Source organism: Sebastes fasciatus, chromosome 13 (genome assembly GCF_043250625.1).
Source record: "Sebastes fasciatus isolate fSebFas1 chromosome 13, fSebFas1.pri, whole genome shotgun sequence".
In the NCBI taxonomy this organism is placed as follows: Eukaryota; Metazoa; Chordata; class Actinopteri; order Perciformes; family Sebastidae; genus Sebastes; species Sebastes fasciatus.
The window spans coordinates 14099243-14114827 of NC_133807.1; the positions used below are offsets into that span (position 1 = coordinate 14099243).

The following is a 15585-nucleotide window of genomic DNA, read 5'->3' on the forward strand; positions in this document are numbered from 1 at the left end:
TTGTTAGCCGTTTAATAGAGATTTTCCCTCTTAAGTTCTCAGATGGTTTCTTTTAAATAACAGTTTGAGGCCCAGAGAGGACAAATCATCCAATTTTTGCATACATAAGCAAGGATTATAGAAAAATCTGTGTACAATTATGACTTTAATTTTGAATTCAAACTTTTTTATAGAGAATTATGCCTTTTTAAGTCAGTTTTAAGTTTTTTTTTAAAGTCAAAAGTGTGAGTTTTTACTGCAAAATTGTGAGAAAATGTGACAATTGGGACTATTTAAAACAAAATCATCAGATACTATGTCAAAATTTAGACTTGCATTGATCTAGTTGCATGAATCAACAGGCGGGGACCATTGTCTGGGACTTGCAATTTCAAATATGAACACAGCATCTCAAATAAATTGACTTAACTAAATTATTTAATTTAAATACCTATTTGAGGCCCAAAGAGGTCAAATTATCCGATATTGCACAAAAAATTCAAAGATTTGAGAAAAATCCGAAATCCGAATACAAAGTAGAACTTCGTCTTTCGTCTCCCATTAATCACCTCACATTTATGTTGTTCCGAGAATGAAATCGCAGCAGATTAGAGGGGTGTGGCTTACCTCATCAAAATAACACATCATCCCCTTTCAGACATTTGGAATACTTAAATAACTTTTATTTATTAAAGCTCTGATCAACATCCTTGACCTCTGGCAAACCAAGTTATTACACCTTAGTGACAGAGCCAGAACAGTGCTAGAAGTAATCACCACAGTGAACCTAACAATAGTAACTGATCTGTCATGTATGTACTCTCACACCAATTATACAATAACAACATCTGCATAATTAGATCAAATCAAAAATAAAAAAAGCTTCACATGCAATTCCAAACACGTTGTGGTTATTTATGCTTTGTTGTTTTAGAATTACAGTATCAACGTTGCAGTAACTAGCAGCAAATCTAGATCTTGACCTCATTCAGAAGCGTTAATACTTCACTTCAGTAGTGTCCATTAAAGTATATTCAATGAACTTCACTTTGTCTATACGACAGGCATATAGGGATCTGTTTTAGTGTTGTGATTGAGAGTAAAAAAATAGCCCTTTTTGAGTTGAAAAATCGACTTTTGAATTATTTACACTTCACAACAATTCAGACACACTTGTTGAACGTGACTTGTTCTTTCTCTCAAAATAAAGCACTCAAATATATATATTCTATAAACCTGAGTGAAAACAAACATCGTCACTATATGGATGGGAATTCATCAAAACAATCTTAAAACTGCTGCAGAGTTGACAATCTGAGCTACATTTCTGACAGCAGGTTCCGGTTGGATGGATCTATTTGTCCACAGTGAAGGACTGCAGTCCTGTGATGGCTCTGCCCAGGATCAGGGCGTGGATGTCATGGGTACCTGGAGGAGGAGGCAACCCAGCATGAACACATGGTATGCATGACTATCGGATTTATATACAATCTCATGTGGAACTAAAGTACATTGCAAATTGTTTCGCCCTCACCTTCGTATGTGTTGACAGCCTCCAGGTTCATGACGTGGCGGATGATGTGGTACTCGTCTGAGATGCCGTTTCCTCCCAGCATGTCTCTGGCCTGCCTGGCGATATCGAGGGCTTTACCGCAGCTGTTCCTCTTCAGCATGGAGATCATGTCTGGGGCGGCTCTGTTAAAGAAAACACCACATTTCTTTTGCGTTAGTTTGGCAAGGGATGGCAATGTCGAGGAGACAAAGAGGAAAGATGTCACGCGTCATTAACGCGTCATATCTTTGGGGTACAACAACATGCGCAGTAAAATCTGATCTGCACTCGCCAAAATTGAGCTAATGGCAACGCACGACCGCAGCTCCAGTTACACTGTGAATGTGTTATACCCCATAGCTCAAGACCGTGTCCAAGCCTCTTTCAATAGGCCTTGGTTCAGCATTTTGGCCGTCACCATCTTGGTTTTTGGCCGAGCTAAGCACAAGAAGACTTGAAACTAGCGATTGAGACCATAAACTCATGTTTACGATGTTTACTGAGGTAATAAATCAAGTGAGAAGTAGGGTCATTTTCTCATAGACTTCTATACAATCAGACTTATTTTTTTGCAACCAGAGGAGTCGCCCCCTGCTGGCTGTTAGAAAGAATGCAAGTTTAAGGCACTTCAGCATTGGCTTCACTTTTGAGAACCAGAGGTTGCCCACTGGTCCAAACTAGAATATTTTAACAAATATAGAAAGGCAATTCCATTCCATTTGGAAGAGACATTCATGTTTCTCTCAGGATGAATTTTATTAACCGTGGTGATCCCTTAACTCTTCATCCAGGGCCATCATCACGTCAAATTTTAAATATTTTCCAATTCTAGCTTTATGACCAAATACCTGCAAAACTGACAATCCCATCCGCCTCAGATGTACTTTGTGTTTGGTTGTATCTTTGTTCTGTGTGCCATAAATGAAACTACACAGCCAGCCACCAGAATGAGACACAGTAGCCTACAGTATCGAACAGTTTCATGACACTGTTGAGAACCAAAGGAGAAAATACCTCATCCTTTTCTACCTGACAGAAAGAGGTCAGAGTGACTGTGTGGTTTGATGGATGGATGGATGGGCCCCTCAGGAAACACTAGTGCCATTAATGGACATTAGTACTATGTCACATCCATCTAATACACTTCACTTAGAGGATAAAGTTGTCTTTACCTTTTAGCATCGATTAGTCTTCCCAGCTGCAGACAGGACTGCAGGCCGATGGTGATCTCTGTCAGCATGTCGGCCATTTTCTTCTGCATCAGCTGATTTCTTGCTAGTGGTACGCCAAACTGGATTCTGGTATAGAAAAAACAACAGTGTTATACTCATCAATAAATAATCAAAGTAACTCGTTCTGTCCAAACTGAACTATTCATGTCATTTTGACCAAATTACACAGACAATTGGGACGTCTGACCTGTCCAGTGTGTACTGTCGAGCTGCATGGAAACAGAACTCTGCAGCGCCCAGAGCGCCCCATGCAATACCGTAACGAGCGTTGTTCAAGCAGCCAAAAGGACCCTGGAAGCAGCAGAAGGTGTGTGATGAGCGATTACCGCTGTGTGTTTAAATTGTGAAACACTGAGCCACACTGTGTCATTTCACTTGAAGCTAAATACCTATTAGAAACTGCACAATAACAAAGTCTGCGAGTCACAAACTTTATTCAATGTAACAGAACAATGGTTGTACAGTTATTTACGTATCTTCCATTACTTCATCTAGAATGTTCATGGTTTCACTCCACTCACCTTGAGGCCGGAGACATTGGGCAGCAGGTTCTCCTCAGGAACCTCCACCTCGTCCATGACGATCATACCGGTGGCCGAGGCTCTCAGGGAGAACTTCCCCTCAATCTTTGGTGTCGAGAGGCCCTTCATGCCACGCTCCAAGATGAAGCCGCGGATATTCCCATCATCACATTTGGCCCAGACTACAGCAATATCTGCCTCTGGGGAGTTGGTGATCCTGAGGGTGGAAGCAAAGGGAATGTTAGGGAGATGCACAGGTAGGTGTCATTTTACTATAAAGAGTAAACAGCATAGATCTGAACTATGCAGTATGATGGTGGGTACTTTACTGGTGTACTGTTATCTTGTAATATTTCTTTTGCCTTGGACCTACTGCATAATAATCGTATTTCCTTGTGTGAAGTTATGTAATTGATAAAAAAAAAAAATACACTAGTAAACCCTCGGAAAAAAGCCAAAGTCTTTGTGAGTTTCATGCAATACTTTAAGTGTGAAGAGCTCCACCATGTGGACAACTAATGTCACATGCCAAAACAAAAACCTTTATCTTGAAAACAGAAATACTACCCCAAAAATGTAAAACAAGAAATTGGATGACGAGGGGAAAAAAACAATCCATAACTAACGAACTAACTAACTAACAAACTAACTAACTAACTATCTAACTAACTATCTAACTAAGGTCACTAAAAGAAAACATTGGTCTGTGTTTGCTGTGTACCATGCAGTTTACTGAGAATTCATTCAAAATAATTGTATGTAAACATACCTGACATTAACATCAGATACTTTATGCAACATGTCATAATTTTTCAAGTGATTACAGACATACTGGTACTTCATTCAACTATTAAAATCAACTCTCACTGTTAATCTTCCCCATCAGACACATCACACTGTTTTCTCTATTTTTGATAGTGCTGCTTGACGCTGCCTTGAAATAGTATAGAGCTGCAACAATTAATCGATTAGCTGTCAACTTTTAAATTAATCGTAAAGCTATTTTGATAAATCGATAAATCGCTTTGAGTCATTTAAAAAAAAAAAAAAAAAGTCAAAATTCTCTGATTCCAGCTTCTTTTTTTTCTGGTTTCTTTACTCCTCTATGACAGTAAACTGCATATCTTTGAGTTGTGGACAAAACAAGACATTTGAGGACGTCTTCTTGGGCTTTGAGAAACACTGATCGACATTTTTCATTGCAGCCCTAAAATAGTCTTCCTGGGCTAAAAAGTAACAGGGCACACACACATATGTCTGATCTTGCAGTAATGTGTAATAAATAGCCTGATTTATAATCCTACATATCTTTCCTAAAAGGTTTAAAAATATACACTTGGGTGTTAATATACTTAAGTGTCTGTAGTGGGTTAACAGACAAACCAGGGTAAAAATACCACACTCTTTTATATTGTCTCCTTCTATCAGAGAGCTAATTAGGGCAAAAAGGACATTGAATTCCACAAAGGTGTATCCTCCAATGAGATGCTATTTGCGGATTCACAGCTAAAGAAAACATCTCTTATTTTATTTTAATTATATATCCTCTACTTACCAGGTCTTTGAGCCAGTGAGAGAGTAGGTACGACTGGATTGATTGTACTTTGCTCTGGTTTCCATGCCGCTCGGGTCACTACCATGGTTCGGCTCCGTCAAGCCAAAGCAGCCCAGGATCTCTCCCCGAGCTGGGAGTAAACCAAGAGCTCAGTCACTCATCCCTGGGTTATCATGATTAATGCATTGATTGAACTGACTGATTTCTCCTTCTTACCCAGCTTGGGGAGATACTTCTGTTTCTGCTCCTCTGTGCCATAGGCATTAATGGGGTGCATGACCAGCGACGACTGCACGCTCATGACTGAGCGGTAGCCGCTGTCCACTCTCTCTACTTCTCTGGCGATCAAACCGTAGGCCACATAGCTCGTCCCAGCACAGCCATAACCTTTATATCAAACACAGGAAGAGGAGTTATTGTCAGTGTTATTAAAAATAGATTTGTGAAGTATCAGAAGGAATTAAAGTTAGGAAATACAGTACAATCTAATGGGCTAAAACCTTTTTGTCATGGACAGACTCACTAAAAAGATTTCTCAAAAACAAACAAAACACACAGGTCCAGCGTACACATGGCCAAAGTCCATTTCTGACAGTCATTTATGTGTTTTATAATAGTAGTCTAGTGAAACATTTATAGTTCACAATAAAATGCTACAATAAACACACATCTATGGTCCATTCTGTTGAAGTGCCTGTCAAATCAAGTAGACTCACCTTTGATGGTTGGGCCCAGGACACCCATCTCTCCCATCTCGGACACAATTTCTCTGTGGAACACTGGAAAAAAATGACACAAGTATCGGTCACATTAAGTTTTAGAGGAGTTTCATTCCTTTATTTCTACTAAGAGTATGTCAACAAAGTGGTAATATCGCAGTACACATTACATAATATAAAGATCTGTTGTTCAGCATAAACACTAATAGACACTTAAAATGGACATTATGCGTGAAGGCAACATAGGGACTTATTAAAGCTAAATGAAAAATCAAGTACCCGATCCCAGATAAGCGGTTGAAGATGGATGGATGGAAAAATCAAGTAATGAATTAAGGACTCTGGCTCGCGCACGTAAAAAAAATCAAGATGAGTCCCTCACCTTCGTTTCTGTTTGCCATGAGGATGCGAGGCATGAGTTTCTCTTGGCAGTAGGTCCTGAAGGAGTCTCTGATCATGATCTCCTCCTCCGTCAGCTGGCCCTCCAGGTTCAGGGCATCACGCCAGTCAAACTGGACCTTCGCTGTCAGACATTTAGAGGAAGAGCAATTCAAAAACCTTAAAACTCTGGTTCAAAATATGTTCTGGTGAGAGCCTCGAATCCAAAACATAAGCTCTGACATAAGGAGCTATTAACACTTACGTGCTTTAGACTTCTGCTCAGTCTTCTCTGCATCTGTGGAAAATTCAAACCAGAAAAATGATTAATATTATATGTGAGCCATCCCTTTAAAACAGTGTTATCTCTGTGGCTGGAATGATGTCATAGTAGTTACCTCTTCTGGCAGGTGCTGCAGTTGCCTGTGCTCTGGAAGCTGAGATGAAGGCACATCTGTGAGGGTTGACCAAGAGACGGCACACAGCGCCTCTCAATGCCATGATGAAGATAAGTCTATAAAATACACACTTTTTAACATTTACATTCACATTCATTAAACTGGCAACAGTCAACCATGTAGCTTGCAGTGAAAGTAATGGCAGTAACTTTAAAAACTGTCTTCCTAAACTGAGAATTAAGAGCATCAAGAGTTGAATTGCTGATGCCATCAGATGAATTTAGTCTATTATTAACCCTGAATCAGTGTTTGGCTGCGTGGCTCGTACACGTTTTATACATACAAATGAGTTTGACACGAATGCAGGGCTTAAGTTACAGCTGGGGATGAGAAATGTTAAGATAAGGTAAGATATGCAGTGGGGAAATTTGCAGTGTACAGCAGCAAAGGGGATAGTGCAAAAAACAAGATGCATCAGCTAACACAGTAAAAAAAGAGCTAAACAAAGTGTAACACAATATGAACCATTTAAATAGGAAGTATAAAAATAGGAGCAGTATATACAGTATTGACAATAAACAGACTATTAACAAAATTGCACAAGTGGAAAACGATATTGCACTGTGAGAATGAATGAATGAATGAATGAATGAAATTCCACCTGAAAATATAGGGTTATTGTCAGTTTTTGGTGTGTAAGTGTAAGTGGTCTACAGGGAGCAGTGTTGGTTGTGGAGTCTGACAGCTGCAGGAAGGAAGGACCTGCGATAGCGCTGCTTCACACACTTTTAATTTTAACAATTTAAGCCTTTTTCAATATTTTTGACTGGTAAATTAAATAAATAACGACAATAATAATAATAATACATTTATTATTACCATCATTATTATTATTATTGTTATTATTATTGTTACTATTATTATTACTATTATTGTTACAATTATTATACCTTAATTATCAAAAATGTAGCCTAAGCAAGATAAAGAAATAGCAAAAAGTATTATAAATATTATAAATAAAATGTTGATATTGTATGTCTTTCTCTATACACAGCTAGCTATTTGAATTTCTAACTATACATGATATTTTATGAGTAAAATGATATTGCACAGTATGATTTACACCTGAGTAGTACTGATAGACAGTTGGTGTACAGTAAAGTGCAGTTCTTGTCAGTGTTTGGTGTGTATATGTAAGTGTAAGTGGTCTACAGGGAGCAGTGTTGGTTGTGGAGTCTGACAGCTGCTGGAAGGAAGGACTAGCTGGCTGCTGTAAATAACTGTCAGAAATTAATATTTAACAGTGGTTGCATTCTCACTTATCCATCATGTCAGATTGTTCACTGTAATATCTAATGAAGCAACCTGTCACAGCACCGAGCTAAACTAACCTAGCTCAGGTAACCTGTGTGGGTTCAAGTGACATTATTGTAGCTACAAGCTAACAGCGCTAGCTCACCACAGCTGGCTTGTAACTTGGGTGTAAACGACATAATAAACCAAATAACCATGGTAACAATATACTGTATGAGCGCTGTGTGTTGAGGATAGCAGTATGGTACCACGGTGGTGGTTGTATAAAGGAGCATTTACCTGTTTAGTGAGACAACTTGCTCTGGTTCCTCCTGTTCTGCCACAGAGGTTGATGACGCAGCGACACTGAACGTCAACACCTCAAAACACAACCTGACGTCATCACGTAAAACACGCCAAACTGGACGTGCCACCACGTGTCAGAGAATAAACCATGCTAAACTTTGTTTTTATGTTTTTACAGAGCAAATCATGTTGTCTATGTGAAAGCAGTACATCTTAAATATGAGACTAAGACATAAACACTATGAATGAACTCTGTGTTCGTCCATATCACCTAAAGGGGGATACTTTAGCAACTGTAAACGACTGTGATTGGCTCATTGGTAGAGGCGTGGATGTTGGGGGAGTGGCTGTATTCATAGTTCAGTTCCTAGAATAAAACAGTTGCAGGATGACAGTAGCTGCCAATTTTCCATTAAGGTCAGCCCTCCATTCCCGACAGCAGACACAATAAGCACTTCAATTGTTCTCATAGCAGTACTCCTGTCTGCTACTCAGAGATGAGTTGTCTGAGCATTTAAAAAGTTTAAGTGCAGGAGGCCAATTCGATTTTTCAACGCTACCATTTTCCGTAAGTGCAAACATGGCATTATGGAGGACCACAAGTGTCACGTAAATAGTAATAAAGCATTTAATTGATAAACAACTAATTATACAATAAAGATAGCCATAGATAAATTTGTTTACAATATACATTTGTAAATTCTTTTTAGAATTCCTCTTTTTATTGCCCATTAAAATGTCAAACAATGAACTACTTTGTAATTTAGACTTTTTATTCATAGATTAAAAAAATACATTTGTAAAGAAATTTGTGAATGCCTATTTTTATTGTACAATTAGTTAATAATCAATTAAATGCTTTATTACTATTTACATGACTCTTGTGGTCCTCCATATGGCATAACAGAACCAGAAAGATCAAAAGAGCATTCAATAAAATAAACCTCCATGAAAAACGAAGAGAACTTCGGATTCATTAGTATCAGGTTTTTTGACAAACAAATCTTTTAGTCCACCGTATTTATTTGACAGCGGTAGTTACTTTGCAGATAAAATTTTACATATGGTCAGCTCATATATACAGCATGATACATTACACAGTGCAACAATAAGCTGTGTTAAAATTAGCTCCATCTGTACCAGCTACAACATGTAATTTACATGTTCAAGGTAGTGATTTAGTGACTGAGTTTTGTACTTCAGTAAAGTTGAGGGGACTAACAAGACATACATTTTTAAAATAATTGTGAAAAACAAAGCAGCAGAGCCTGAGATACCTTGACTTTTAGTCTTAAATATGGGTCAAGCCTAAAAAACACTGGATGACAGTGTTTTTTGTTACACCGCTACTGCCTGGTAAATGCCCATGTCTTTCAAACTCCAGGACCCATGTTACACAGGCTTAAACATTTGTCACATATTTTCTAAACTCCTTCCAGAGGCACAGATGACATTATACAACTGTGTTCACAGGTTTACAGTGATGTTTGTGAGTAAACTGAACTTGAAGTTTATTTTTGGTCTTCCACTCCTAGAGGGCTTGAAGCTGAGACCTCTTGTGGATCCAATGAGCAGAGTGGGTGGTTTCTTTCGTGAGACCATTTCTTAAAATTTGAACTCACTGTATAAATTGACCTGTGGTGATCTCATGAAACTTGCAACTGAGCAGTTTCCAGAACAGAAGTGCTCGCCATCCAAATGCTGAAAAATACAATTCTTGCAGAAATTTCCAGATGTCAAAAGTTTTTGGTACCGAATCACACTATGGCTTTTTCTATGGTGTTCCTCAAGGTCTTGGTGTCTTAATGTGTTTTTTTGGAGGGATTTTTAAAAAAAATATATATTTTTTTATCAATTCACGAGTGAAAAAAAAGTAAAATTTAGCAACAGATCTGTAAAACAAATGGTATCAACCCAAACATTGCTGCAGCAACTTATGCATGGGAATGGCCATCACATACTGTAAAACTTTTTCCTGTAAAATTACAGTAACTTACAGGAGAAACTGCTGCCAGTATTTTACTGTAAAATTTACAGTATCTGTACTGTATCAAAGAATACAGCAACTTACTGTAATCAAAGCATACAGTAATTTGCTGTAATAATTCAAAAATTACAGTAAAATACTGGCAGCAGTTTCTCCTGTAAGTTACTGTAAAATTTACAGTATCTGTACTGTATCAAAAGAATACAGCAGCTTACTGTAATCAAAGCATACAGTAACTTGCTGTAATAATTCCAAATACAGTAATTTATTGGTTGCAGTTTCACCAGCAAGATACTGTACAATTTACAGTATCTCTACTGTATCAGAGAAATACAGTAACTTGTTGTAATCAAAATGTCCAATAATTTCCTGTAATAATTCCACAAATTACAGTATTTTAAGCATCTATAAAAACTAACAAGCAAATGAAAAATAACAATTTTGAACAATAAACACAACAACATGGCATATTCATATTATTCTTGTTTATTATAATAACCTGAGTTTGACAGAAAATAACATCCAAATAAAACATTCAAATACTCAAGCTCTTACAAATAAAAATGGTGTGATGAGTTGTGAGTGAGTAAGAGACACAGTGTGTGTGTGTGTGTATCTGACTGACTGAGTGAGGGTGTATATTTGACTGTGTATGAATATCTGAGTCCATGGACTGAGTAAATACCATAACCTTTCTGTTTCAAAATTAAATAGCCTCCCCTGTTACACTGAGGGGGTTCACTAGACAGAACCATCCTATTGAACAATACTGCGTGCTGGCTAAACATCTTCAATATTAAACGTAGAAATAATGCCAGGTTGAACATTGTAAATAGAATAAAATTCAAAAATACAAAAATAGCCATTACAAATAAAAATACTGTTGTGAATGAATGAATTCATGTGTGAGTGTATCTGAGTAAGTGACGGGCTTAAAACATTTGTACTTTGTGGACTGAGTAAATACTGTAACTTTTCTGTTTCAAAATGAAATAGCCTCCCCCGTTACACTGCGGGGGTTCACTAGACAGAACAATACTGTTGAACAATACTGTGTGCTGGCTCAATATGGTCAATTATTAAACGTATAAATAATGCCAGGTTGAACATTTTAAGCAAAATTAAATAAAAAATAACATTGTGAATAAGTGAGACACAGACATAAAGGGATTTTCAGTAATTGAGTGAGATATGGAGGGTTTGTCTCTACAGACAGAGTCAGGGATGTGATTGTTAAACTCACACAAAGTCCCACTCGAAATCCATGAGCTTCCGCAGGAGGGTGCAAACATGAGGATTCAGGGATGTCCCTTTCTTATGAACCATTTTCCCGCTCTTCTTGCTGGTCACCTTTCCCTGTCGTGCCTTTGTCCCTCTCTCTGGGTTGATCCTGACACAGCTTCTACAAGGCATAGCAAGGTAAAACAAAAAGACACAAATGTGAATCAAACCACCTCTTACCTAAAATTAGACCGCTAAATATTGTTAGTATAAATAATACCTGATTTATTATAAGTCCCCAAATCGTTCTTTTTCATGCTTTATGTTTGCAATGCATATTAGAGTAGATACACGTGGACATGGTGAAATACTTCTTGCTAATATAGCTTACTTGCCTGATGTTTTATGAGTCACACTTTTGGAATATGAATATAACATTGAGTTTTTTTGGTAACTTGATGACTCTTTGATAATTATCTATTTAATTTAATTATTCAAGACTAATAACAATGGGTTATTAATTTATATATGAAATGATATTATTGAAGGCTAATACTGTTATGTTTCTTGTATATATTTTAGAACCACACATACACACCCAAACATCCAAGTGATCATTTAAGCTTATTTTGGAATGAACTCTCCATACCCTACTCTCTGATCGTATGTCTATCACACATAGATAGATACAAGGATAGCTGTAAGGCCCAAACATCTGACACAAATGACTATATGGAATTCAAACTTACTTCTGTATGAATTCAAGTGTCCAGGCAGCGTGATCCTGATATTGGAGGTTGAAGTTGTAGTAGGATGTGAAGACAACAGCAAGCCCCAACGCAGACAATGCCCCTTCACACACCACCTGACCCTCGATGCTTACCATCCAGCGCTGGTCGGAAATCATTGGACCTGAAACACAATGCAAAAAGCTTTAGGCTGAATACCAAATTGACCATTTGACGAATTATCAAGTGGCCACTTACCGCTTTATTGTTTTTGTATGGTACTGGCATTTCCAACTGATATTTGAAAACCTTTCTAAAAAAATGTAAGCCTCCGCTAGATATCAGGAATTCTTGATGTAGGATGCGAGATGCTACTCATCTACTGTACTGCTCTTTGATGTATCCAGGTAGCCATTTACATACTTGCGACACCATCGCGCACTCATTTTCATAAAGCTTAGTGGTTGTGTCCGTTGCAGTGAAGGAGAAATCAAGTAAAAAAGTTAATACAAATAAAATAAAATCTACAAAGGGAGGGAGAATATCAAACGAACTATTTACATATTTACAAGCTATAGGAACACCCTAATCCAGAAAGAGTGAGAGAAAAGCTTAAACAAACTATTTACATATCAGAGAAGAATCAGAGAAATTATTATTCCGTAGCCTACTGTGTATGTATTATAGAGTCAACTATTTATTAACTAAAACATAGCCTGTGTATGTATTATAGTCAACTATTTATTAACCATCTAAAACTACATATTTATTTATCCATTTCTGTATGCACAACTGTTTCAGAATCAGTATCTATTTATAAGAATGTAAAGTTGTGTGTATTATATACAATATAGAAGACATAACCATAGAAACTCACTACAACTGAACTCCAACTCCAGCGGCAAGCAGCGTCTTCCTGCCTGCCCCACACCTTCTGACTGCCTGCTGACAGGCTCAATAGAAGTACTCTGCATATGTGCACTAGTACAGTGTAAGTAGAAACGTGGGGCTTAGTGCTTACCTAGAATGATCAACCAAGGGCTATCAGGAAGGGTGAGGGATGTCTTCACAGTCGCCGCTGTGTCTGACACCTATATAGGAGACAATAAAGGCATTGCAATTCTAAGTTAATGTTAATACAATTAAACAATGCTTTAACTATAGTTGTCATCAATTTTCCTGTTTAAAGAAATTATTTTTAAAATCACACTGAGCTCCACTCATTGCATTTCAATGTCTTAATCTGAAATAAACTACATCAGTTATACTCACATCTGCCTGCAAGATGAGGACATCTCTCTTCTATTTGAAGCACCCTGCATGCTCATGTGAGCACCCTGCATGCTCATGTGAGCACCCTGCTTGCTCAACAGTATTCTCTCCATCATCTCTACCTGACCTGATCTGACTCAAAAGATTACCAACTACACAACCTTTATGTGTTCTTGACAAGTGTGATGAAAAAGTGGATATCACAGTAAACATTTTACCATAATTTGTGAATGGACATAAGACTGGTTTCCCCTCTTTAATGTGAGTCTTCAAGTGAGAAAATAATGTAGACAAACTGTCACATTTGACAGTACAGAAATCGATGTGGCATGATAAAACGTCTAATGTTAATGTCCTTATGCCAGAACATCCTTCCCTCAAGCTTGACTCCCTCTGATCTGGGTGATCTCTATATACATGGCATTTTAAAGCTGTAACTTTGCCAAATGAACGGTAACAATCGTGGAAAGCACATTTAAATGTGATGTGTGGGGTGTTTTGGTGAACTTTCATATGCCTAACAAAGGCATATTTAGTACCACATGCATGGCGGCAAAATTGACAGTTGAACATTCTTGAAACACAAGATAGATACTGCCTTGTCTCCCTTTTAGATTGCTGCTACCTATTAGTAATTATATTGAGAATTTAAATGCTGACTAAGCTAAAACCAGCTAGCTAACGAGCTAACGCTAACTAACGAGCTAGCGCTAGCTAACGTGCTAGCGCTAGCTACCGTGAATATAAGATAGACTACTGATGTGTGTTACCTGTGATACTAATGAGTATTGAAATATAGACGAAGCTAAGAATAGCTAACGACCTAACGTTAGCTAGCTAATGTACATCCATGGAGGAACGTGCACTGTGTTAGCAAAGGTACAATACAACTTGATGATTTGACTTACCATGAAGTAACGTAATGTAACCACTGGAGTTTCCCTTGTCTGGTCTGACGATCAAAATGGAACTGGCGGTGGTGAAAATAAAAAGTGTGTATTCAAACTGCTGCTGTTTCTCCTCAAGTTGCACTGGACAACAACGATGCTGCTGCTGCTGCTGCCAGAGTGACCGTCGAGCTGTTGACCGTTGAGCTGTTGACCGTTGAGCTGTGGCGCTCAACGGTCAACTCGAAAAAAATACGCGCGAGAATTTAGAAAAATAGCCGTTAATTTATTTTCCCGAGATTCTCAGCGGCAAGCAGTAGATTACTGTGAAAAGATACACTTGACCGCTGGGATCATGGGAGCAAGCGTTCTGACTCCCAGAATGCATTGCTTTCACAGTAATATACAGTAAAAGCATTTTACAGTATGTAACTGTTAGAATCTCGCTGTAAATTTACATCGAAGTCTTACAGTATAATGTCCTTATACACTTTTACAATTCATTTTAGCGATTTATTATTTTTTAGATCTGATTCATGACTAAACAACTTGACACACAGTGCTGAGCTGCATCTCAAATTAATCTTCAGGTTCCCAGCTTTCAGATGATGTACACCACTTCTATGTGACATCTACTGTTGACCTGCTATCTCCCCCTAAAAAAACCCTGTACCCCCCTAAAAAAGACAAAAACAGGTCTATGAAAAAGAGGAGGGGAGTGGAAAAGGTTACTGCTACCTTATTACAGTACAATGCATGCATGCACTACATCCTCAGAAAGGGTCTGTTCTGCATGATGAATTATTTTACTTTAAAAAATGTCTTTCATTTTGCTCATAATATTAGGCTATTTCTTAAGTAAAATTTGGATTTTTACTTGTGATGGAGTATTTTTTTACATTGCGGTATTTCTCATTTTACTATTTGGATCTCTTCCACCTCTACAGCCGACTAGCAGCTGTCATGACTCACAGAGTGCAGTGTCAGACCAGGCAATGTTAGGCCTGTAAGTTGAATTATGAATGAATAGATTGCTTTTATAATTAATGTTGCCTTGAATTTCATCAGGCCAATAAGAGTTATGCTATGCCATTAATTTGCTGTATACTCTTGGCTGATGTAGACAGATTTAGCTGTGAATGAGTAATAATGGACAAGTGATATATACCTCGTTATATTTTATTAAATATTGAGATTAAACGCACAGTCAAATTAAAACTGCAGTGTGTTGGTAAGTGCTGTTGTTGGAATTGTTGTGTGTTGTTGTGTTGTGTTTTTTTTATTCTTCTTCTTTGAGGTATTTATTTATTTATTTAGTCTTATCTTTTATTTTATTTTATATACATATATTATTTTTATTTTTATTTTTTGTTAGATAAGTGAAATACATGAAATGTCATGTCTCTCTTTCTTTGAAATTCTGACTAAACATTTCATTGTATAATTTAATTATTAATATTGTTAGTCTGTCTGTATGTGTATATATGTATATATGTGTATATGTAAAATTCAATAAAAATATTGTTTAAAAAATAAATAAATATTGTTTATATATTA

At 37.4% G+C, this 15585-nt stretch overlaps 1 protein-coding gene across 1 annotated transcript; it reads right to left on the bottom strand.

Moving 5' to 3' along the window:
• Window positions 1-640: 640 nt before the first annotated feature.
• LOC141780426 (glutaryl-CoA dehydrogenase, mitochondrial-like) lies at window positions 641-8175 on the bottom strand. Its single transcript, XM_074655644.1, has 12 exons — window positions 7928-8175; window positions 6335-6450; window positions 6202-6234; window positions 5941-6081; window positions 5556-5618; window positions 5056-5226; window positions 4840-4969; window positions 3285-3501; window positions 2951-3054; window positions 2704-2829; window positions 1514-1674; window positions 641-1407 (listed from the first exon to the last, which is right to left on the bottom strand). Exons 2-12 carry the CDS (start codon window positions 6435-6437, stop codon window positions 1334-1336), a joined length of 1323 nt encoding a protein of 440 aa, XP_074511745.1. The 5' UTR covers window positions 6438-6450; window positions 7928-8175; the 3' UTR covers window positions 641-1333.
• Window positions 8176-15585: the final 7410 nt, after the last annotated feature.